The sequence below is a fragment of the Grampus griseus genome (assembly GCF_964374135.1).
Source record: "Grampus griseus genome assembly, chromosome: 1".
Lineage (NCBI taxonomy): Eukaryota > Metazoa > Chordata > Mammalia > Artiodactyla > Delphinidae > Grampus > Grampus griseus.
The window spans coordinates 260,339-286,219 of record NC_139017.1 but is presented as its reverse complement, the minus strand read 5'-3'; the positions used below and the strand labels follow the sequence as shown (position 1 = coordinate 286,219).

General features: G+C 56.9%; 1 protein-coding gene across 1 annotated transcript; it reads left to right on the top strand.

The window, feature by feature from the left end:
- Positions 1 to 242: 242 nt before the first annotated feature.
- LOC309829774 (uncharacterized protein) lies at positions 243 to 25,881 on the top strand (the record flags this gene model as incomplete). The annotated part of the gene is given in 9 exon segments (XM_082665946.1): positions 243 to 319; positions 599 to 651; positions 2,169 to 2,219; positions 3,576 to 4,022; positions 4,025 to 4,123; positions 4,126 to 4,292; positions 4,294 to 4,338; positions 4,340 to 4,777; positions 25,123 to 25,881. Coding segments are annotated over 9 exon segments (2,136 nt in total).

The window sequence follows — 25,881 nt, the reverse complement described above, 5'->3', positions numbered from 1 at the left end:
GAAGGCCAGGCTGGCGAGCGCTGCGCGGGAAGGGTGTCTCAGGGAGGAAGGGGCTGAGTGAGATGCAGGAGGAAATGGCGGCGAAGACTGATGATGACGACACAGCTTTCCAGGGGTGTTGCTCTTGAGGGCTGCAGAGGGACGGGGCAGGATTTGGAGAGAACATGAATTCAGGGAGGGATTTGCTTTTTGCTTTTTTTACCCACCGGAAGATAGCAGACGTCCTTTTTACAGTGACGGGAATGGTCCAGGAGACCGGGAGAAGTGGCAACGTCGCAGAAGTGAAAAAGGGTAACTGCAGGGGTGACAAAGTCAGAAGGTGAGAGGGAATGAGAGTCGGCAGCCAGCCAACCACCGAGGGCGGGAGGGACGGGGTAGAGGGAGGGCATGCTGGGGGGCAGTTCCGTGCTTCTCAAGTAAGCACCGCCCACAGGTAAGTCCTGGCCGGGTGTAGCCCTGATGATGGGACCGGTGGCAGGACACAGAGCAACGTCACAGAGGAGCTTAGCTCAAGGCTGGAGAGCTGGGGGGAGGGGCCCAGTCGCTGTGCGGGTCCTCAGCACCCCAACTCCTCTTTCTCTCTCTCCTGGTCTCCCAGGAGCCTGTCAAACTCAGGGCTCGGCGAGGGCAGCGCTCCCGCTGGTGTGACAGGTAAACCGCACAGGAGGGGTAGAGGGGACAGGGCTGTTCCCTTGAGGGTGAATTCCTCCGGCTATAGTTGTAGAGCCTTTTATTCAGTCAGTATTTGTATCCATGTATTTATGTTCTAGAAAAAAGAAGCGTATTTCTGTTACATGTAGTGGTTTGTATCTGAATGACCTATCTGACTTAAGGAAACCAGGTAAGGAAAGTTTAAGCCTTCCTACCATATATAAGTACTGTTTTTGTAACTCTTATCAAAAGGCTAAATGGTTAAGGGAGGGAAGCATGGTAACCTCTACCAAAATACTAAACTGGCAGGGAACCATGCAAATGGGGAAATTAGAGAATAGTATAGCCTTGGGGGCATAGAAATTACTACGATTTCTTTCCTTTTGTGTCCTGACTAGGCAGACAAATGACCAAGAGTGGGCGACAAGGTATATCAGAGCCTTTCCTCTGATCATTTAGAAACAATCAGAAAATCACATTCTCTCCGGAGAAAAGACACTAACAGGGAAAAAGCAGCCCACAAGTGCTTTTGAGTCTGAGCCAGCCTGAATTCCAGCAGCCCACCACTCACAAAAGGATTTTTTTTTTTACTCTGAGTTAACAGAATCATGTTCTTTTTTTGTTGCGGAGCATGGGCTCTAGGGCGTGGGCTCAGTAGTTGTGGTGCACAGGCTTAGTTGCTCCGCGGCATGTGGGATCTTCCCGGACCAGGGCTCGAACCTGTGTCCCCTGCATTGGCAGATGGATTCTTAACCACTGCGCCACCAGGGAAGTCCCAGAATCATGTTCTAATCAAGGTCTGTGAATGAGATTAAGGATTGGGATAAATTAAGGACGCCCTTTACAAGAAGTAAGAAAGGCACCAAATTGCTTAGCACTTAGCAACACTTCAAGTTCAGCTATTTTAATAAATTGTTTGACTTTTGTTTAAAAAAGTAGGGGGGGCTTCCCTGGTGGGGCAGTGGTTGAGAGTCCGCCTGCCGATGCAGGGGACGTGGGTTCGTGCCCCGGTCCGGGAGGATCCCACATGCCTCAGAGCGGCTAGGCCCGTGAGCCATGGCCGCTGAGCCTGCACTTCCGGAGCCTGTGCTCCGCAACGAGAGAGGCCACAACAGTGAGAGGCCTGCATACCGCAAAAAAACTAAAACTAAAAAATAAAAAAGTAGGGGTGGGTGGTGACCATCTTTCTAAGATAAAGGGCCCTCATCACTGAAGGCCCAGCAGACTGTTATCATTTGAGCAGGGAGAGCCCTGGGGAAGTGGAATCTCCAGACAAACCTACAAAGAGAAGGCAGCACACGTCCCAGGACAGGTGGCCTCCCCTCTTGAGGGCGGGAAGAAGGCTCAGGTTCCCAGGTCAGGCAGAAAGGCGGGCCTGGGAAGTGAGTTAACCATGGTGAGAGGAAGGCTGGAATAGGGCCGTCGGGAGGGCCAGGCTCCCAGGAGTCAGGGAGGTGGAGGCATGGACCAGGGAGCACCCCCTGCCATCCTGTTGCCCTCCTGCCCTCTTGCTGTAGGAACTGCCATGCAGGCTTCCGTCCGGCGCTGCTGCGTCACCTTGGTGGGCGGTGGGTTCCTGTGACTCTCGTTCACTCTGAAAGTCCCCAGGGAAATTGAAGACGACCAGAACAGGATGGCTATCGAAGCCCAAGTAGCAGCGTTGCTCTCACTGTGGGGATTACGGGTGTGTGGTGGGTGTGGACAGGTAGCGTCTCGGAAATGCCCTGTACCTCTCACCGGAGAGCAGGAGACTCCGAGGGGGTGGGTGTGCAACTGGCCGGACCCACTGGCCCACAGAGAAGCTGCGTTCCCCCCATATCTGTTAAGGCAAGGAAGACAGCAAATACTGCTTGAGCCCTGGGTACTCTGGCCGGTGGTCAGACATCCTGAGAATGTGCTGGGCTTGCCCTGGGGAGACTGACCTGCTATTTCCCTGGAAAGGCTCATGGGAAACCAGTAGAGGTTAAACCCTGTTCTTTTTATGAAAGGAGGACCAGGAGTTGCCTCTGCCCAGGCCGCAGGAGGGCCGTTATAGGAGAAGGAAGGGTCTGGAACCACTAGAAGACTGGCAGAATCTCACCTTCAAATATTTGGAAAAAATCCAGCAGAGAAAGAAGAGTGCGTTCCGAGGAGGGGAGTGGGCTCCCCAGGGGGGAAGAAGCATCAGGAGAAGAAGGGGCTCAGAGGGAAGAAGGGGGGAAGGTGGGGGGCATCGGGCCCGGCAGACAGTCCTCTCCCTGCCAAGGCCTTTGTGTGGAGGGGGAAGGAGGGAAGAGGTAACGCGGCCGCTCCAGGAGGGTGGGATCACGGCGTGAGAGAACCCTGGGGGGCGAGGGGGCCTTCAGGCCACGTGTCCAGTTCACCCAGTGTTAAGCTCAGGGGTACAGGGACCCGCTGGAGGCCACATAGTCAGTGGCTGAGCTGAGACAATAGTCTTGGACTCCTGACTCCCAGGAGAAGGGCTTTTTCTAGTAGATCTTCTTTAAAGGAGAGCTTTGGGAAGATGAGCTGGGTAAAACCAAAAGGAATGATAATGACTATAAAAATTGCTAATATTGGCAGTTCCCTGGCGGTCCAGTGGTTAGGACCCGGCGCGTTCACTGACGAGGGTACAGATTTGGTCCCTGGTGGGGGAACTAAGATTCCACAAGCGGAGTGGCACAGACAAAAATTAAAAAAAAAAAAAAGCTAATATTTATTGAGTACTTAAACCATGTGCCACAAAATTCCAGTTCAAAGAAGCCTCAGAGGCCCGTGAGGACGCAGCACCCCGGCTCAGGCACCTGGCGACCTCGTTAAAATGCAGACTCTGCTTCACTAGATCCTGCACGTCTAATAAGCCTCCAAACGGGGCGATGTTGCTGGACTAACGCCCACGCTTTGCGTAGCGAGGATCTGAACCTGCCCCCTGGGGTGGGAAATAGCCGAGCAGCGAGGGCGGGACGAGCATCTGCGGGAAGAGCATCTGCTGGTGTCGCAGAGCATCCAGCCGGCCTGCCTGCACGCTGACCGCGCAGCTGGCCGCCCCAGCGTGGCTGACGGTCGGCACCTGCTCGAGGCCCCGGTCGGACCGCAGCGGCCTCCCGTACACACTGCTGCCCACCTGGCGGGCGCTGGCCTGGCCTGGCCTGGCTCAGGGAGGCCGGCCTCCGCATTTCCAGCCTCTTCAGCCCACAGGTCTCGGCGGGGCAGCGCCGATTCCCGCCCCGCCAGAGGCCCATCCCTACGAGGGCGGCGTCGGGGCGGGGCCTCTCGCCAGGAGCCCTACTCCCAGCGGACCACGGACCACGCCTTCCTCATGAGCTGCGCCGCGAAGCTCTCGGAGTACTTCCTGCTGCTGGAGGACGGCACCTTGTGCGCCCCCAACTTCATCACCACGTTCAGTGGAAAGCGGACACCCTGGGGTCCCAGCCCTGGGCGCTCCTGGAGTTCTCCAACCTGGGCTTCCAGGGCAGGCTCTTCCGCAGCGGGGACCCCCGGTGCTGGCCCACTTCCTCCTCCTCTTCTACGGGGAGAAGCCCCTCGCCAGGCTCCTCCCTCACTTCCGCACCCTCCTGGCCCAGAAGGAGCCGATCCTCTGCAGACCGTTCCTGTTCTGCCACCGAGTCCCCTGCCATGCGCCGAACGACACAGCCAGAAGGCCTCGGGCACGCAGAAAAAGAGCCCCTAAGCCCCTGGCAACCCACCAGGAGCCGTGTTCACAGACGTGAAGGTTTTTGAGGTCCATTTCCCCTGGCAGGCCTACAGTCTGGACGAGTCCTTCTTTTGGGCCCACAGCGCAGGGAACCACCTGACTGTCATCCTGAACCACCCAGCGGACCTGAGGAGGGTGCAGGTACTGCCGGGCACCATCGTGGATGGCAAGCACGCCCTGGAGAAGGGGCAGGTGGAGCTGGGCTACGAGCCCGAGGGGACACCGCAGCGCTGCACCAGCCTCGCCTTGCTGGGCCACCTCCTGGAAGGGCAGCTGGATCAGGAGGTAGTTCCACAGAGCGTGGGGCACGAGGTGAGCTGCGTGAGGCTGGTGGCGAACGCTAACCAGGTGGGTGGGCTCAGCATCCAGCACATCGACCTCTGGGAGGAACATGCCAGGGACATGGGGGCAGCTCAGGAGGAAGATAACTCAGTAAGGCGAAGAAAACTTAAAGTCTTGCAGCTCTGTCATTCTAGCCTATCTGAGTGACCCGGGGGCGGGGTGGGGATGCCAGGGAATGAGGGGCAGAGAGGGAAGACGTGGTCGTTCTTCTGGTGCCGCCGAGATGTTAGACCTGTTCCTTCCTTTTCCTACCCAAACAAGCGACTCTCATAGGTTGTCCTTTTCTGGGCTAGATATAGCTTAGCCCAGTTTGGGACAAGGCCTTGGTCATTCCCAGAATCTATCCCTGGGGTGCTGAGATCAGCACAAATACAGGGTGTTGGTGTGTGTGTTCGCACATAGTTAGAGGCCAGGGGTGAGGGGTAGCAGGAGGGGAAATCATGGCCAGGCCCTGGAATTTCCATCATAAGAAGCCAAGGAAGGGCCTCTCATCAGAAGTCGAACTCTCTGAGGCTCTGGAATGCAGCAGATGGACGCGTACCAATAAAACTAAGCCCCTGACTCTGTCCTTTTAAGCTGTTCCGTGGCGCCAGTCTAGTTCCCTTCTTCCCTCACAAACGAACTCGGGCACAAACAGCTTGTAACCGAAGCTTCACTTTCTCCTCCGCATTCTGCATTCTGGCTTCTGCATCCCAGCGCTGCTGAAACTCCTATCTGTAAAGACAAAAATAGTCAAAACCTAGTGGCATTTTTGTTTTCAGATCTCATTCTCCTTCACTCGCTGCAGCAGGTACACAGTACAAATCAGTCTTCTTCCTTGACTTCTGGGCTTCATCCATTCATCAGAATGACTGAATCCCCACTGTGTGCCAGGGACAAAAAAGCTCCTCTTGGGGTTAAGAAGTACAGGGTCCTTGGGGGAGTACAGACCTGTGTTGAAACTTTATTGGGAGCTTAGGAAAGGCTTTTTGGAAGACGTGTAAGCCTAGACCTGCCAGATAATTGGGGAAGATAGCCAGGTGATGAGGAAAGAAGGTCAGGGAAATTTTCCAGTAAAAGAAACAGCATGTAGAGAAGTGGGCCAGAGGTGAGAAGAAACCTGGCTCGTTTGGGGAAAAAAATCATTTAGTGGGGCTGGCGATGGAGGGCAAGCTGGAGTAGTGGTGGGACAGAAGATGAGGCCACAGGACTAAGAAAAGACCTGCTTACAAAGGACCATGGACAGTTCAGTGGGGGAAAGAATAGTCTTTTCAACAAGTGGTGGTGGAACAGCTGAATACCCATGTGCAAAGGAAGGAAGTGTGACTCCTACCTCACATTGTATTAAAAGTGAACTCAGAATGGATCACAGACCTAGTTGTAAGAGCTAAAAGCTATAAAACGCTTAGAAGAAAACACAGGTGTAAATCGTTGTGACCTTGGATTAGGCAATAGATTATTAGGTATGACACCAAAAGCACAAGCCATCAAAGAATAGATAAATTGGACTTCATCAAAATTTAAAATTTTTGTGGTTCATAGGACACTATCAATAAAGTGAAAAGACAACCCACAGAATGGAAGAAATTATTTGTAAATCATATGTCTGATGAGAGACTGGTGTCCAGAATATATAAAGCAAGCTTACACACAATAATAAAAAGACAAATAACCCAATTAAAAATGGGCAAAGGATCTGAATAGACATGTCTCCAAAGAAGATACAAAAATGGCCAATAAGCAGGTGAAGAGACACTCATCATTAGTCATTAGGGAAATGCAAATCAAAACCACGGTGAAATAACACTTCACACTCACTAGGACAGCTATTTAAAAAACAGAAAATAAGGGCTTCTTGGGTGGCACAGTGATTAAGAATCCACCTGCCATCGCAGGGGACACGGGTTCAAGCCCTGGTCCAGGAAGATCCCACATGCTGCGGAGCAACTAAGCCCGTGCGCCACAACTACTGAGCCTGCGAGCCACAACTACTGAGACCACGTGCCACAACTATTGAAGCCCGTGCACCTAGAGCCCATGCTCTGCAACAAGAGAAGCCACTGCGATGAGAAACTCGTGCACCGCAGTGAAGAGTAGCCCCTGCTCGCCGCAACTAGAGAAAGCCCGCGCACAGCAACGAAGACCCAATGCAGCCAAAATAAATAAATAAAATAAATAAATAAGTAACAGAAAATAAGTGTTGGCGAGGTGTGGAGAAATTGGAGCCTCATACATGATGGTGGGGTTGTAAAATGGGGCAGCCACTTTGGAAAACCACTGAACAATCCTCAAAATGTTAGATAGAGTTACCATATGATCCAGCAATTCCACTCCTAGGTCTGTAGGAATGAAAATGAATGAAAAAATGAAAACATATATCCACACAAAGACTTACACATGAATGGTCATAGCAGCATTATAATAACCAACATGTGGAAACAATCCACATGTCCAGCAACTGATGGATGAATAAACAAAATGTGGTATATCAGATGATGAAAATGAAATACTACTCAGCTACAAAAAGGAATGGAATACTGATACACGCTACAACACGCACAAACCTTCAAAACACTGGGCTGCGTGAAAGAAATCAGTCACAAAAGGTCACATAGTATATGATTCCACTTGTATGAAATGTTCACAATAAGCAGGTCCAAAGGGACTCATATGGGGGTGATGAAAATGTGCTAAAATTGATTGTGGTAATGGCTGCACTCTGCGAATATACTACAAACTGTTGAATTGTATACTTCAAGAAGAGTGAATTTTAGGGCATGTGAATTATATCTCAATAAGGCAGCTGTTTGTTTAAAAGTTGTAGAAGCAAATGAAAGGGTTTAGAACACCCTGGTGGCAACAGAGAATCACGGAGCAGTTCTGAGCAGGAGAGCGGAGTGGCTGTTCGTGCTTTCGGGGGTCACCCCAGGCATCCCGGTGGGGCAGCCAGGGGGTCAGGATAGGCAGCCGATGAGAACTTGGCTCGGGACAGGCACTCCCTCCCCTTCCTCCTTCCAGCCCTCAGCTTTCTTCTCACCAATCAATCATAAACTAACCTGTTTTTCCACCTACCTCTCTGACTAGTCGTGGTCTCCATCTCCGCCATCCCTAAATGTGGGAAAATTCCGAGGTCTTTCACTCTGTCCGTATCTTCTTTCTTTGATGACTTTCAATCACGGTCAGAGCCTTACCTCAATGAACTTTGAGGCACCACCCACGTCGACATCACCCTCTGGGGTGTCCAATCTGAGCCTCCGAGTCCCGTGTCCAGCTGATGACGACACTCTCCACTTGGGTTTAACTGTCACCTCAGCCCAGCACGTCTGACACCAAATTCTTTAGCTTGTATGTGTTTCTGGCAATGGTTACCTTATATACATAAACTCAAAATCCTAAAACAGTGCTTTGAAAAAATGGTCTATGAACCACTTGCATCAGAATCCCCTGGAATTGCTTATTTAAAATGCTTTTACCCAAGCTTGCTCATTCTCCCATCAAAGTGCTTCAACTGCTGTAAGCTCCTACTTTCCCATCCACCCCAGTCTAGGCCTGCCGCTTAGCCTCATGTCCAAACTTTTCCTGACTGACCACTACATGTCAGGCCCCGGGCACAGGGACAGAGTAAAAGCCTGTGGACTCTGGCCTTGAAGAGCTTCTAGTCCAGAGAGAGAGACAAGTGAAATACTGCATTAAAGGGGCAGAGAAGGGACTTCCCTGGTGGTGCAGTGGTTAAGAATCTGCCTGCCAATGCAGGGGACACAGGTTCGAGCCCTAGTCCGGGAAGATCCCACATGGCGTGGAGCAACTAAGCCCGTGCGCCACAACTACTGAGCCTGCGCTCTAGAGCTTGTGAGCCACAACTACTGAGCCCGCGTGCCACAACTACGGACGTCCTTGCACCTAGAGCCCATGCTCTATAACAAGAGAAGCCAGGACAATGAGAAGCTCGCACACCACAACAAACAGTAGCCCCTGCTCGCCACAGCTAGAGAAAGCCCACGCACAGCAACGAAGACCCAATGCAGCCAAAAATAAATAAATAAATAAATTAATTAATTAATTAAAAGGGGCAGAGGAGAGGGATCAGGGGAGGCTTCCCAGAGGAGGTGACAGCCAACAGGTGCGGTGTCCTCAGACAGGGAAATGGAAGGAAGCATGCAAGCAAGCGGCCTGAGGTCCCACCAGGGCCTCCCCTCCCCGCCGTGTCTCTGGGGCCCAAGGGTCTGCCGCCTTGGCGAGCCCCGTGCAGGACACCACACCAGGGAGAGAGCTCTGTTACAGGGGCAGGGAGGTCGGGAAGGCTGGAGGCCTCTCGCTGGCTGAGCTCCTGCCAGACGGGAAGCTCCCTGGTGGTGCAGTGGTTAAGAATCCACCTGCCAATGCAGGGGACACAGGTTGGAGCCCTGGTCCGGGAAGATCCCACATGCCGTGGAGCAACGAAGCCCGTGCGCCACAGCCAGTGAGCCTGCGCTCTAGAGCCCACGAGCCACAACTACTGAGCCCGCGGGCTGCAACTACTGAAGCCCACATGCCTAGAGCCCGTGCTCCGCTCAGGCTCTCTTCTCCTGGGCTTTGCAATCCCCTGATGGCCTCCTGACTCTCTTTTCATTGAGGCTTCTGCTAATTTTCACAGCAAGCTCCCCGCTTCTTGGGGATCTTGGTCGTTAGGTGGGGCTTCGGTGCGGGTGGGGAGGAATCAAAGTTCCCACCAGCCCCCCACGCCCTCCGAGTGGTCCCTCAGCAGCCTGTCGGGCTCCCCTCAGGTCAGTCCCTGCTGACCTTTTCCCTCCCTCCACGCCTGCCACATCCTCTGCTTTGCGTCCTCATGGATTGCCTCTGTGTCTTGGGAGCTGGGCTCCTGCTCCCAAGTGCTGGCCTGGCAGGACAGGACCTGGCTTCCCGGTGAGACTGGGGAGGCCTGGACACCCATCACCAGGGAGCTGGGGAGAGCCCACTGCCTCCATTCCCCCACGCCGGCCCCAGTCCAGGACCCAGCGGCAACCCTTTGCTTCCAGCTTTTCATTCATCCAAACCTTTACTGAGTACCCAAGGGGTGCCAGGCACCTGTGCAAACTTTCCCTTCTCCTGAAGCCTTGGGCTCTATCCACGGGTTAACCAGCCTCAATGGAAAACCCGGACGGAGGCTTTGTTGTCACCAAACCTGGGTTTTAGCCCCAGCTCCGCTTCCGAGATGAGAGATCTTAAAACGTCGTTAACCCCTCGGAGCCGTCGCCCCACTCTAACCGAGGATTCCACCCGCCACACGGCGTTGGCACGAGGGGTAAAGGGAATCAAACCTGTGAGACAGGTGCCAGACCCCCAGGTGCATCAGCTTGTCTGCCCGTTCAGTCTGGGTGCCAAGACTCAGCATGTAGAGCCCCGAGCCCTCTCCCCACCCCGAGCTCCCCCCACCCCCACAGAGGAGGACCCCAGGCCTCCACTCACTCCCAGGCAGTGTCTGGGGGGCTCCCTGCTGGCGCATCCCGGGGCTCCTACTACAGGTCTGAGCTCCTTCCCTCCCTCCTGGGAGCCTCCGCAGGCCCGGGCAGGTAGGAGTTTCCACTGTGTTGCCTGCCTGACCCCAGGTGGGCGGGGAGGGGCAGACTTCCCACCAAAAGGCCTCAGGGCGCGCACCTCCTCTTTCTGGTTGGGCTGCTTTAGGATCTGGTTGGGTCCCTGGAAGCAGTACCGTCACCCAGAGGGCTGACAGACAGGGCAGCCAGGGCTCCCTGCTCCCCGGGCACTGGGGCAGCTCCCTTGCGGGGCAGGAGCATGGGGTGGGGTCTGGACCTCCGTGATCCCAAGTGGTCTCATCTGTAGGACGAAGACATTCAGGGCTGCGGAGGGAGAAAATGAAGGCGGCACGTGTGAAGGGTCAGTCTCAAGAGACACACCGCGTCAGGTCCCACTGCCAGGTTAGCCCCGTCGGCCAACCTCCAGGCTTTCCCTCCCCTCCCTGCCAACCTAGGAGCAGGGCCTGTCCTGGCTGGAAGTCAGTTTCCGCACCTGAGGAACAGGAATGCCACTTCCCCAAGGAGCTGAAACCTCGAGGGACGCAATCACTGCCTGCGTGTCAGGCCGTCCAGCACCTCGGCAGTGTGTCAGCACGATGGATCCGTTTCCCTTAGAGTCCATCGGCGTCCTCGGGGCTCCTTCCCACCCACACGCTGGCCCTGTCAGGCCAGGGTCGGTTCAGGTGACTCTGATCCTGGCCCACAAGGCGCTGACGCAGTGGGAAGGGCGCGGCCCGGTGCCCACATGGGGCCCCTGCGAGGCCGCGTCCGAGGCAGGGACCCTCTTCTTGGCTTCGAGGAGTGAGCGCCGCCCTCTCTTGGCCTGTAACTGTTGGTGGCTGGGACCGGAGGCAGGTCCAGAGTGTTGGGAGGAGGACACAGGGACTTGCAGGGCAGTCAGGTCTGTAACCTCGGGGAGTCAGGAACACTTGCCACGTGGCTTGCAGGATCTTAGTTCCCCCACCAGGGATCAAACCTGGGCCCTCGGCAGTGAGAGCACCGCGTCCTAACCACCAGACCACCAGGGAACTCCCGGCAACACTTTTCTCTTTGTTTTATTAAAGCTCTGTCTTGCTTGGGCTGTGTGTGTCACTGAGGAAAGTTTTTCTAAAAAGGTGTGCCCTGACCTGGTCCCGTTGCGCAGGCCCCTCGTGGTCTGGGGCCCCGGGAGCAGCGCTTGTCCCCCAGCTCAGCTCTCTCAACACCAGAGCCTGGACACCACGCCAGGCGAGCCCCAGTGACCCTGACGCCAGGCCCTCCAGGCCGCTCCCCGTGTGCTCCTGAGAGAACCTGGCAGAAGGGCAGAGCGTCAGGCCCCCACCTGCTGGGTCGGACAGTTGTTGGCGGTGGGACCAGCAGTCTGTGTGGACAAGCCCTCCAGGAGATTCTGATCCAGGCGAAAGAACCCTCAGGGAGGCACAAAGTTTTAAAGCTGGATAATGAAGAAGCACGTCTTCTCTAGGATGAGAAGGAGGGACGGCTTCCCCACGGCCGCCGGCAAGCCCTCGGGAGGCAGCAGGGGGTCTGCAAACATAGCCACCGCAGTGCCCCAGCCTGGACGCGGAGGGCACCCCTCCCATCAAGCGTGGCCGTCGTTCCCCTTCGGTATTAGCTTGCTGGGCTGTGGTCACGAAGCGCCACAAACCAGTGGCTTACACAACAGAAACTCATTGTCTGACAGTTCTGGGGGCCGGAATTCCAAGGTTGAGGGGTTGTCAGGCCCCCTTCCTAGGATCTGGTAACGGGGGGCGCATAACTCCAATCTTCACGGACCTTCTCCTTTGTACGTGTCTGTGTCCAAACTCCCCCTTACATATGGACACCAGTCAGGTCGGATTCGGGGTCCACCCTCCTCCAGTTACATCCGCAGAGACCCTACTTCCAGTGACGTTCAGGTCCTGAGGAACTGAGGGTTAGGACCTCAGCATGCGGTTTGGCCGCGGGGAGGGGGGATGGTGTTCGGCGTGTAACACGTCCCGCTGAACCTGGGCCTTGGGCCTGGGTCCTTCGAGTCCCCCTGGTTTCCGTGCACCCCCTGGAAGCGGCCGTCCGTGAACAAAGTGTCCCCCTGCTGGAGGGGGGGGGCCCTGGACCCAGAGGCTTGGCAGAGGGAGGGAGGCCCAGGCCACGCCACGGTCCAGCCACCTTAGTGGAGGTGGCCCCGCCCACCCTACCTGGGGGGCAGGGGGGCGGCGGCCACCTCCACAAGCCCTGCCCGCTCACACAGTCCTGAGCGAATACGCGGTGGTGGTTGCCCGGCACCAGATTTGGGGTGGCTTGTCACAAGGCGTGAGACGAGTGCCACGAGCCTCAGGCCCGCAGCCTGGTCACTAACGCGCATTCCTTCTGTCGGAGGCCCCTCTGCCAGGAACCAGCGCCGGCCCATCACTCCGATAAAGTACTCGGGTCTCACTGCTGGCGGAGTGGCTGGGAATGAGGACAGAGCTCTGCCTGTACCTAATGAATGGCCCCTCTGACCTACGTCCAAGCTGCTGGGAGCTCGGGGGCGGGCGGCGTGTCTGGCAGTGAGAGCGCGAGCGGGAGGGGCCGGGAGCCACTTCGTGCCATGAGCCCGGACGCTCGGGGCCAGTCGCGCAGCTCCGGACACTGAGCACGGCTGGCGAGAGGCCTCAGCTGCACAAATCGGGATAATTAACCAGACAGCAAGTGTCTTCAAAAGCGCTTAATTTGGGGGAAAGGAAGAGCTACAGGGCAGCACAAAGAAGGGAGTCCTTCGAATCAGAACAGAGTCTCATCGTGTGCAGAGCACCGATGGAAGGTGACCCCTCAGATCAGTCCCGGGGGTTGGGGGCGGGCTTCTGCTGACGGCCACGCTGACCACAGCCAACACCGGGGACCCTCGAGGTGCCCCAGGTGCTGTTCTAGACATTTAATCCTCCCCACAGCCCTCAGCCACGGGTCCTACTGTTTCGGTCTCAGTTTATAGATGGGAAACTGAGGCCCAGCGACTGGACAGGGGCCACACGCAGTTCTTGAGCAGCAAAGCTGGGACTCACATCTGGCCAGTCCGGCCTCAGAGTGTGTGCTCTCAAGCACGAGTAACACTGCTGGATTCCCACGTGGCCCCTCACACCTCTGCAGAGCCTTAAACGCAACAAGTAGATGTGACTTGTGCTCAGGGCTAATAAAATCCACACCGAGGGGCCCGGCCACCAGGGGTGGGGCCTCTTGCCCCCGAGCTGCTCTCTAGAAGAAGATGGCCAAACGGGCCAGGGTCTGCCGCCTCCCCACCAGCTGCTGCTGCATGAAATCCTGCGCGGGACTCGCCTGCTGCCCTTCCGATGGCAGGAAAGCCGCCCCTCCCGGGAGAGGCCGGCAGTGGCCTGGACTTGCTGGGAAGAACCGCAGACGAGCCCTCCTTCAACTTCTCCCCCGTTGCCTGGGTTCTGCATCCTCGTCCAGAGCGACACAGGGGTGTCCTCAGCTGGAGATCTAGTCCACACCCCTCAGTTTACAGAGAAGGAGAGACCCGAGGAAAGACTTCCTCCTCCCAGCAGCATGCTCACCGGGCTTTCTTCCCGAGGACGGGGGTGCAGAGGGGAGGAAACCCCAGGGGGGCCCACAACGCCCCTCGGCTGGGTCCTGCCGGGTCCTTCTGAGCAGGTTTTAGGTCACCAGCTGCATCTCCCCGGGTGATGAGCTGGCCTCACGGTGAGGTGGGGCTGAGGTGTCAGGGACACAGGGAGGACCAACCTTTATGACCGCCCCTTGAACCTTAACCCCTGCACTCCTGAGGTCTCAGGTGGGGTCACTGCCCTTCTCTGCCCACAGCCGAGCACCACAGCTCCCCCTCACCTTGCCCCGAGACCTTTCACCTGGCTCCGAGCTGGCCACGTGCCTCGTGGGATGCACCCACACAGGGACCCTGGTGGCGCAGTGGTTAAGAATCCGCCTGCCAATGCAGGGGACATGGGTTCGAGCCCTGGTCCGGAGAGATCCCACATGCCGCGGAGCAACTAAGCCCGTGCACCACAATTACTGAGCCTGCGCTCTAGAGCCCGCGAGCCACAGCTACTGAGCCCACAAGCCACAACTACTGAGCCCACGTGCCACAACTACTGAAGCCTGTGCTCCGCAACAAGAGAAGCCACCGCAATGAGAAGCCCGCGCACCGCAAAGAAGAGTAGCCCCCGCTCGCCGCAACTAGGCCCTGCCTCCGGGGCCCTCATTCCTCACCAGGGGGCTCCTGTCTGGGCAGAGGTCCCTCTCCCGTGAACCGCCTGCTCCGTAGTTTTCACCTTTTTTCACCACTCTGCCCTGCTCCTCCAGGGAAAGCTGGGTGTAGTTCTGAGATGTCAGGCTGTGCCTTCTGCCTCATTCCTTCCAATCGGCCTGGTCAACTCCTATGCAGCCTTGAAAACCCATTCAGTCAACCCCACAGGGACTGTCTGCCCAGGTTCACAGTCACATTGTACTGTGGCCTGTTCACAGAGCTTCCTCCCCTGACTTTGTTTCTTCCCTCCTAAGCTTAGACTCCAACGGCAGGTGTCGCAGCCCCTGTGCCAGGGACCCCTTGGTAGTGGCTGTGTTGAGGCCCCAGGGTTCGGGGGGTGGGGCCACGTGGACTGCTTGAGGAGCTGACGTCATGGGCCCTGAGGGTGCTGGGGGGGTCATCTCGCTGCGGGTGTTTCTTCCCCTCCCCCCAGAAGATCAAAAGTCTTGAAGACTGTCTGACTCGTGTCTTGCATTCATGTGGGTAAATAAAATGAATTCTTCTCCCAGCAAGTCCAACTTCCCACCTTCAGACGCACCTGTCCAAGCACCCAGCTGTCACCGCGTCTTTGAGCCTCGTACTCCGCACCAGAACACATCCTGTGCTCTAGCCGTCTGTGGCTCTCCTCTCGTGGCTGGGCGTCTCTCCCGCTATGGACAGCCACACCCCGACTGTCCCCTCTGTCCTTCCACACCCCCTGAAGCCCTGGCCCCAGCACCTCAGAATGGGACTGTTTGGAGACAGGACCTTTAAAGAGGTGATGAGGACAAACTGAGGTCATCGGGTGAGCCCTGTATGACTGGTGTCCTTACAGAAGAGAGAATTAGGACGTAGGCACAGAGGGAAGACGCAGGAGGAAGACGGCTGTCTGTGAAGCGAGGAGAAAGGCCTCAGAAGAATCCAACCCTGCTGACACCTTGATGGTGGACGTCCAGCCCCCAGAACGGTGAGAAAATTAACTTCTGTGGTTGAAGGCTCCCAGCCTGTGGGACTCTGTTATGGCAGCCTCAGGGGAGTCATACAACGTCCAGAGCTGAATCCATCTCCAAATCCAGATGGAACCACATGGCAGGGACAGCATCGCGTGAGGGCCGAGGCAGGAATCTAAAGTCAACCACGCTCCGCTCCACGTGACACGTCATCTGGCCACCAAGTGCCGTGACCCCAGCCCCGCCCTCCCCCACCTCACTGCTCCGAGTGAAGCCTATTCACCACCTTGGTCACTACAGCTGCCTCTGTCCCTTCACCGCCCGTGCGTGGAGACCTGCCCACCCCGAAAGCTCCCCTCCTGCAAACACCAAGCCATCCTTTGAGGCTAGGTCTTCCCAGCTCAGCACTAATGACACCTGGGGGAGGGGTCATTCTTGTGGTGGGGACCTGTCCTGTGCTTTGTAGGGTGTAGAACAGCGCCCCTGGTCTCTACCTACCATCTGCCCCAGTGTGACAACCTAAAACATCTCGCGGCTTCACCGCAGGCTGAGAACCACTGTCCTGAGGACAGGTTCTTCCCAAGTGCGGCACCTGAAGATTTCATACAGGAGGAAGTTAAACTCCTTTGTTCCCCACTGGTTCCCTATAGCGTCTAGAAAAATCCATGGCACGTAGAAATGCTCGATAAATATTTGAGAAAGAAATGCAAAGCCAAGGTCATCCAGCTCTGTAAGCTTTTCTCTAGCTGCCTCTTCCTCCACCTCGAGTTTCAGCTACAAACGACTCAGCATCACCTGAGCATAAGTGTGCCCACATTTCCCGCACCTTTTCCTACACCCGCCTCTGCCACCTTCAGCACCCGGCTCCTGGAAGCCTCCCCTGGGCTGGGCCAGGGCCCCCCGTGCCCTCCAGGCTCATCCACACAGTTCTCATGCAATTCACCGGAGCTCTAAGGATGGACAGAGCCAGCAGGTTCTCACATCGCAGCTGTCCCGGGGGAGGAGGCGGGGAAATGAGACTAGGCAGACTGTTAAAAGCTTCACAAAGGAACAGTTCCACCCGGGAGCCTGTCTTTCACCTTATACGTGCGGAAACCTGTTAACGTGTCCGACAGAAGACACTTACCCCTGAGAGGGGTCGGATCTAAAGGCTGTGGTCTCAGGCACCCGGGCACAGCTCAGGTGCGGAGCCAGCCTGAAACCGGGCACCACAGAGAGGAACCGCCTCCCGCCCCATCCATAGGGTCTCCCAGCGCAGGAATTTTCGCTTTTGCCTGGGCTACGGGCCAGGTGCTCTAGCCTTCCCGCAGGTATGGGGCTAATTCCCTGTCGTCTTCTGCCCTGCGCCATCAGCAGGAGAACCACCAGCTTCCCCCGGGGGCCGGGTCAGGGGAGGTGGTGGTGCCTGCAGGAAGCCTCCTGGGTTCGGACCTCTGCTGTGGCCAGGACCGCGGTCCTAGAGCTCCAACTGCAGCCCAGTAACAGCAGCTTTGAGAAAATCCCAGCCCCGCCGGGGAAGCGGTCACTTCACGCTCACGCGTTAGGCAGAGCACCTACTGGCTTCAGGTATCTCCAGTTCGGGCCACAACTCCGAAGGCAATGCTTTCTCCTTCCATCCTCACCCTGCCAAGGGCTCCCTACTTTGAAAGGAACCCGGGCAAGGCTCTCCCTGGGGACCGAGGGACTTGGCTCCAGCTGGGTCTTGGAGGTGGGGTCCAGTACAGATTTAACAAAGATCCTCCCTGCTTATTTAAAGACTTTGAAAAGGATGGGAGGTGGGAAAAGAGCATGACTCACATCTATTCCAGTTTAGGGCCACGAGAGGAGGAGACGGCAGCTGGGACTTTATCCAGGTGAGTCACGCGGCTTGCTCTGCCCACCAGTGACTGACTCACTATCTGGTACGGGACCGCGGCAGGGGCTGGTGGGGGGGGGGCTCGGTGCAGGGTGACGTGTCTGACCCTCCCTGGCCTTTCCTCCTTCCCGTTGCCTGGGCTCCTGTGTGATGAGGGGTGGTCGCTCTCCTTGGTGCTTTGAACAAACAGAAGGACTGCTAACATTGATGTGTATGAATTCATGTGCCCAGCAAGGGAAAAAGCAGAGAAAGGAAGAGAGGAAAGAGAATGTCGGCTGTTGGTGTCCAGGTAAGATTCCAGCAGAGCAGGCTGGATGGACCCACCCAACATAGACCCAGATCCTTGACGTGTCCCCAGGGAAGGTTTCTCTGACCACCCCCCTTTCCTCTTGTTCCTTAACTGCCCCTCCAATCCCAGCCCCCAGAGTCCTAGAGGAACCAGGAGGTTAAAAGGTTCTTAAGTAGAAAGTTAACAGCTCTAGGGGCTTCCCTGGTGCCACAGTGGTTAAGAATCCGCCTGCCAAGGCAGGGGACAAGGGTTCGAGCCCTGATCCGGGAAGATCCCACATGCTGAGGAGCAACTAAGCCCGTGCGCCACAACTACTGAGCCTGCGCTCTAGAGCCCGCGAGCCACAGCTACCGAGCCCACACGCCACAACTACTGAAGCCCACGCACCTAGAGCACGTGCTCCACAACAAGAGAAGCCACCACAATGAGAAGCCTCTGCACAGCAGAGAAGAGTAGCCCCCGCTCACCACAACAAGAGAAAGCCTGCGCGCAGCAACGAAGACCCATCGCAGCCAAAGATAAAAAAAAAAAAAAAAAAAAGTTAACACCTCTAGCAAGGGAGACTCTGTTCCCTAAAATGGAAGAAAGGGGTGCAGGTAAGGAAGACCCAGGCCAGGGCCAGAGCTGGGCTTTCTAAGATTAAGACAAACCAGTAGAATAGGCTGAGGGCCTGGTCAAGCGGGGACTGTCAGACCTCTGCCCCCAGACCTGTGGGGACAGAGGAAGCTGGGGGGCCAGACCCACAGCCTGGGACTGACAGCCCCCATGACACGCACGTGCGGGCCCCCTGGGGGTCACGGGGTGGGGCTGGGCACCATCCTCTCAGCAAACCCCTCCCAGGGGTCCATCAGGCAGGGCTCACAGACGCTGGGGTCAGTTCCTAGGTTAACGCTAGTATCTCGTCCCCTGAACCCAAGGCAAGGCCTCCAGTGACATTCCTAGGCAGCCCCAGGGCTCACTGGCGCAGACACACATCCTGAGCTATAGGCCAGAAGTGGGTGTCCAAAAATCAGAGCAAGGAGCCCCAGGCCGAGAGCACAGGACCCCGCGCCCCTTGCCGAAGGGGCCTCTCAGGCCGCCTGGACCCCGGGCTGCGCTGGCAGGGCGTCGCCCAGCCCTTGCCTCCTGCCGTGCCCTTGCACTGACAACACACTGATCTCTCGGACCACAGACCCTAGAAAAGTAGTTCCTTTCTCTTTGGGGACCTCGTTGAGAATAAAAGCTATAGACCTCCTCGCGTAAGAGGCTCATGGGCACTTTGTAAATTACTTCAGGGTCTCGTCTTTTGGAATCCTGGTTCTTGGACGCCGTGCCTTAACAAGGTGTCGGGTGGAGCCGTGGTAAGACGCTCGCGGACCGGCCTGCGAGTGCACAGGGGACACTGCCCCACGGGGGTAGTGGCCTCCACTGCCCTCGCGGGGACAATCTCCTGGGCCCAGGGACTGAGACGCTCTCCCTCGGCTCCCGGGCAGGCGCACCCGCAGCAGCTCCAGCCGGAGCCCCTAGGCGGCGCGGCTCACCTTTCCTTGAGGCCGGTCCTAACACCCGTGGGGCTCACCCGGGACCACGGGCGCCGCTGCGGGCGGAGGCCACCCTGCGCTACCTTGGAAGGAGGGCAAGGGCGTTGGAAGGTTGGAGACGGCCCACTGCCCGGCGGAATCCCGCATCACAGTTCCGCCCGCCCGGGGCGTGGGAACAGCGGACGGAGGATGCAGAAGTGCGGAGAGACGGCTTAACATCCGGGTCCTCACTCTCGTCCTCGCCATCCTCCCACCCTGTGCCCCTCTTCACGGTCTTCCAAGGCGGCCAGGTCCTCAGGGGACTCCTGTCCTCCCCCCTGGCACCCACACACTGGGCACCGGGGGGGGGCGTGACTGGGGCCTCAGCCGACCATGCAGACCCCGCCCCACTCCGCTGTCTCCCGGCGCCACCGCGGGGCTGGTGGCTGATGTCGAGCTAAGGAGAACCAGCAAGTAGCACTAGTGCCTGCGTCTGTGTTCCCTGGAAGTTGTCTGTACAAGGGTTCTTATAACTGGGAAGGGCGGTCACCTGCGGTTGGTCTGCCAGCCTGCAAGAAACGGAGGCACAGAGCAACGTGCTGCCCACCACCAGGGAACGGAACTCCAGAACGTGGGGCATTCAAGACGGCGAGACGAGTCCCTTCAAAATCACAGTCCAGAAAAAGGGTGGCTGCTTTATGGCAAAAAATTTAAGACACAAATAAATACAACACTTGGTCCTCGATTATATGCTGACTGAAAAATGACTCAAATTTTGTGGCAACTGGGAAAGTCTGAATACTGATTAGGTATTATTTGGGGAAGTATCATTAGTTTCGTTAGTCACAAAAAAGATTTGTGTGTTATGTAATAGCTATCAGTGAGTTTAAGTGGGTCAGCAGAGCAAAATAAACACAGTAGACTCATATTGAATCCAGGTAGTGGGTATATGGGCATTAATTACACTAGTCTCACCACTTTCCTGTAGTTTAGAAAATTAATAGTTTAAAAAATATAAAACCTTGTGACAATCTCCAATTGGATCTAAACTTAACCTACTTTAAACACTGTTCTGTTCAGAATATATAAATACATTTCTTATTCAGGAAATGTGTTTTAAAAAAGGGCAACTTCGGGCTTCCCTGGTGGCGCAGTGGTTGAGAGTCTGCCTGCCGATGCAGGGGACACGGGTTCGTGCCCCAGTCCGGGAAGATCCCACATGCCGCGGAGTGGCTGTGCCCGTGAGCCATGGCCGCTGAGCCTGCGCGTCCGGAGCCATTGCTCCGCAATGGGAGAGGCCACAACAGTGAGAGGCCCACGTACCGCAAAAAAAAAAAAAAAAAAAAAAAAAAGGGCAACTTCAGGTGGTACATACACACAAGGGAATACTACTCAGCCATAAAAAAGAATGAAATGATGCCATTTGCAGCAACGTGGATGGACCTAGAGATTATCATACTGAGTGAAGCAAGTCAGACAGAGAAAGACAAATACCATATGCTGTCACTTACATGTGAAATCTAAAATACGACACAAATGAACTTATCTGCGAAATGGAAACAGACTCACAGACATAGAAAACAAACTCATGGTTACAAAAGGGGAATGGTGGGGAAGGGATAAATTAGGAGTTTGGGATTAACAGATACACACTACTGTATATAAAACAGATAAACAACAAGGTCCTACTGTATAGCACAGGGAACTACAGTCAACACTCTGTAATGACCTATATGGGAAAAGAATCGGAAAAAGGATAGATATATGTATAATTGAATCATCTTGCTGTACAGCATAAATTAACACAACCTTGTGAATCAACTATACTTCAATAAAAAAAAATTTTTTTTAAAAAAAGGGCATCTTCCCCTCAAAGCCTCTGAGGACGGCAAGGGTGCTACTTCCTGAGGGCAGCTGCTCCGCCCCGAGAAGCCACAGCTTTCTGAACGTGCAGCCTCCCAGACACGCTGCCCTGCTGCCCTCGTGCTGAGCTACAGACACCTCTTCATTGTTACCTTTATGATCAGGAGCCCTGCCTGCCCTCCCTTCATATGCTCACGCGGGCAGCAGGGTAACAGGGTGGCAAAGCTGCCTGTTTCCTAAACGCCACAGCTGCTAGAGTCTCACCCTGGAAGAAAACCCATAAAACTTGCACCAGGTCTTAATGCCAGGTTCCCTCTGGGACTGTGAACTGATGAGAGGGTGGAGGGGAAACCAATTACTCAAAAGGAAGAGACGTGTTCTTAGACCTCTGACCCTGTGTTGTCCGTTATCTGAATGGAGGCCTTTCTGTTACCCCCACGGCCGCCTCACCCCGCCCCAGCCCCTGTGGGAGCCACAGTGAGCGGGTGTGTCCCCGGCATGTGACCGGTGAGGCCCTCGCCCCAGCCTGATTGGCAGGCCCGGGGGTGCCTCTCTGCCAGGCTAACAGGCACGAAACACTTTTCCTTTCACAAAGGCAAACTTTCAGATAGATTCGACCCTGTGGCACAGGCCAAAGACCTGGGTTCCAGACACGGTGGGATCTGTTAAGTGAAAGACAGCCTCTGAAGCTGAATTTGCAGGACTCTCCCATCCCTAGTGTGTTTGTTTTCATGCCTCCAGTTCTCCGGGACCTGCCCCGCTCAGGGGGTCCACAGGCCGCCGCCAATCCCTCCCTTCATTCCCACTTGCCTTGAAAGCCATGGGACACCAGCCCAGCCGGACAGGTGCCTGCCCTTGACCATAGCCACGGCAGCTCCCATCCTGGGCACCGGGTCTCCGCTGTGGATCTGCCATGGCGGGGGCCGCACTCGACCCTCTGGCTGGAGGGTTCAAAGCAGGCACTGGAGATCTCGGACACTGAGAGCTCCTCTGGTCGGCCTCTGCAGCCAAGACAACGGGTGAGTCAGTGACCAGAGGCACCTGGAGCTCCGTGAGGTCCAGGTCAGGCCATCCTCAAAGCAGGGAGGCAGAGATGAGCCAGTTGAGGCTGGTGTAGGTGGGGAACTCGGTGTCCAGGTCGGGGCCTCATGGATGATCTCATTGCCCACCATGAGGACAGAGTCTGGGTGCTCGGGATGGAGCTGGAAGGGTTCTACAACTGCTGTAGACACTTGGGGGCCGGTAAGTAGCAAACTTCAACTTGGACCTCCTGTCCTGTCAGCAGAAAGCCACTGCCACCAGCAGGGACTCGGGGCCTGAGCGCCCCCAGAGCTGTCAGGAAACAGGAAACCCTGAAGCCAGTGCCCCGGTCCATCCAAGGCGGGAGCAACACCGTAAGGATGCAGTCGGCACATCACCTGCCCAGCCCTCTTCTCCAGACAGGGCCCTTTTCTGTCTAGAAAACTGCTGTGACCTAATACAACTGCGTCCACTTCTGTATGTCAAAAACAAGACTTTGAAGCATACTTTACACTTAAGTGCATATGCTTTACTATATGTGCAGTGAGCGATAACGACAAATGTATGGACCTAGAGAACAAGCCAGAGAAGATATAGAAATCCCCATCCCTCTCTCTCACGCTATGCTGCTTCACCTGTTCAGAGGTGACAAGAGAATGCCCACAGGGGCTTGGAGTCCTGGGGAGACATATGACGTGGAAGGCCGTGCCGTGTGTGTGTGTGTGTGTGTGTGTGTGTGTGTGTGTGTGAGTGAGTGATGGGGGAGGTGAGGTAGGGGAAATGAGGGCTGGGGGACAGAGGGCATGTCGTCAGAGCTTGGCCACCCACCCTGCTGCGGTAGAGTGGGGGTGGGGTACCTTGTAGAGCATGCAGATTCCCAGGCCCCGCCTCAGATGGGAACCCAGGAACCTGCAGGTTTAACAAGCGCCCTTGGTGCCCCCTGGACTAGAAAAGCACCAATCTACAGCAGACACACAGTAGTGACAGTATAAAAATTCTCCATTTACTCGCAATACATACACGTACCAAGCAAGTCATTATGTTGTGCACCTGAAACTAATAGAATGTTGCCTATTGTATATCAGTAAAAATAAATTTTAAAAAAGAAAAGGAAAGAAAGAAAAAGCAGGTTTTATGCAAGTTGTTGACTAAAAAAAAGAAAATTCTCCTTTTAAGAAAGATCTAAGCCTAGGGGTGTGTTATGTCCTCAGGTCACCAAGCAGCAGACGGTATCTGGACAACGCCTCTAAAGGTCCGGTACCAACTGCTGGCTCCCAGCCGGCCCCACCCCTGGCTCTCCAGGCCTCAGGCAGGGGATGGGGTGACCTGGAGAATGGGCTAGAAGGTAAGCAGGAGCCCCTCTCACCTGGAAAGCCCTGCTCAGGAGTCTAAGAACAAGCAGAGCATCACGGCCAATTCCTCCCACCTGCTGGGCTAGACACGGACCAGAGTTCAAAGGAGGCTCGGATCAGACAGTCAGACGGCAAAGCCAGGAGCCAGCCGGCATGGCCTGTGTCCACAGTCTCAGGGCAGGGCTGGCAGCTCAGGCTTCTGTCCCTGATCCACACCCGGGACACACAGCAGCCCCAGGGGAAGCCGAGTGGACAGACAGGCCAGAGGAAGCATGTGGATGCCACTGGCACCGGCCACAGCCCACATCCTGTGGTTCCTCTGCTTCCACATGCATCCAGCCTCCTGGGCCAGAGAGGAGGCTCCAGACATGCTGATCTCCTGCAGGTGCCCAGGGCACATGGTCCACTCACCAATGTCCAGTTGGTCCAGCACTGGCTGGAGCATCTCCTTCCCTGTGTGCGGTGGCCTCGGGCAGAGTTGCTGGCTGCATCTTCCTCACAAGATGCCAGCGGCTCAGGGTGGGTGCCTGTAAATGCCAATTTTTACCCCATCCAGAGGCGAAGCGAGGTCCATCCCCCACAAGGACACGGGGCACGAGGACTGTGCGGCTAAGCCCCCAGGTGGAGCCCACCACAGGGCGTGAGGGACCCGAGGCCCACTTCTCAGCCAGTCCTGCCTCCTGCCTGGGCAGGGAGGGGGACTCAGAGGTCCCGTACCAGCCGTCCCTCAGATCACAGACACCTCATCCTGCTTGGTGAGGAATCGGGGTGTTTAGGGAGATCTCACTTGACTTTTTTTTTTTTTTTTACCGTATGCGGGCCTCTCACTGCTGTGGCCTCTCCCGTTGCGGAGCACAGGCTCCGGACGCGCAGGCTCAGCGGCCATGGCTCACGGGCCCAGCCGCTCCGCGGCATGTGGGATCTTCCCGGACCAGGGCACGAACCCGCGTCCCCTGCATCGGCAGGCGGACTCTCAACCACTGCGCCACCAGGGAAGCCCCTCACTTGACTTTTGATTGGGATAAGAACACAGGCTAATGTAGAAAGCCCAGGCCACAGCTTAACACCTACAACATGTCTTTAGAAAGACGGGGAGGGTTTTCCAGGAACAGGAAACTGAGGAGGATCCAGATGCAGAAGGGAGACGGCCAGGACCCCGGGAGCTGGCGGCACATCCTACCAGGGCCGCCTCAGTTCAGGCCGAGCAGGGGCCCCTGGGAATGTTCTCCTTCGGCCACGCTATGCTCAAGAGTCTGAGGGTAGGAGAGAGAGTTTCCAGGCTCCAGGTCCACAGAGGAGGCAGCTTTGTGCGGGGCTGGCCAGGGTGGTGAGGGGCCTCTTAGGTCCCCAGGCCGTGTGCCTGGGCATGGCGCCCTCGGGCTGGCACTGCCCGCCTGGCCCCGCCCCCGGGTGGAGGTAGGGGCGGCGGAATCCGAGCAGGGCGTGGGGAGAGGAGGGGGGCCTGAGATTCTCCAGGAGTCTGACGCCTCTTAGTGCGTTACCTAGTCTGAAACCCAGAGACTGGACTCCCTTTCCAGGCCCCCCTCCCTGCTTTAAGGCCCTCGTTTTCTCTTCATGCGCTCAGGGCTTGAGGTCTCCAGGGGCAGGAACTAAAGAAAACCGACACCAAGCAGCACCCCCTGGCCCCCCTCCCTGTCTGCTGGGTCGGAGCGGCTGGGGAGGCCCAGAGCCCTGCGTGCTTCTAGCCCCGGGTCCCTCGGAGAGGGGTCTCCACGCCGGCACCCTGTGACCCCTACACCCCGAGGGGCAGAGGGTTGAGTTCAGGGCCGTGGGCTAACAGAGGCAGAGGCTCTGGAGTGAAGCCGGTTTGAAAGCTCGCCCACACGGTCCTCTTTTGGGGGCTGTGCCCCTACTCTGGACACCTGTCGCGGTCCCCTGCAGTGCAGAAGAGCTAATCCAGATGAGGACTGCCCGGGGGTCACCGCGGAGGCAGAAGACTCACCCCCCATGTCAGCTCTCCTCACTCCAGCGAGTCCGGAGCCCGGCGGACTCCCGCTTCTGGTCCTGCGCGCAGCCCGCTGGAGCTGGTCGGATCGTCTACACCCGCAGCCGTTCAACCGTTTAGTTAGGAGCTCCCTCAGGACGGCCTCAGGGCCCTGGCAGGGGCTCGGCACGGGGTGGGATCACAGGTTCCCGAGAGGCGCCGGGACCCGGGGAGACACCCGGGCTCTTCGTTCCACGGAGGGACTTCGCGTCCTGGGCACCGACGGCGGAGAGAGGGCCGCCGGGAACACCCTGGTTAGCTGGGCCAAAGGTCGGGCGCCTCTGACCTCGGGCCGCAGTGCAGAAGAGCCGGCTCGGAACTGGACAGCCCGCGGGAGCCCCGCCCACCCGGGGGCGGAGAGGTCCCGCGAACTCCCGCCGCTGCGCTCGGGCTCCTCGGCGCGTGCGTCCCACGCCACACGCCTTTCCGCGCAGCGGGCAGTCGCTGCGGACGCCCGACGGTGCCCAGCCCCGCACCGCGGGCTCCGAGAACCTCAAAGCAGACGCGCTACCCCGAGCGGCGCCCCCAACCCAGGCACCGGCTGCCTAGAAGGGTCTACCTCCCCGCAGCGGCCGCCTTGCCGCCCCTACCCCGCGCTCTCGCGCTGCCCGCCCACACGAGGCCCCCTCGCGCCGCTATTGGGCGGCCGATTATGA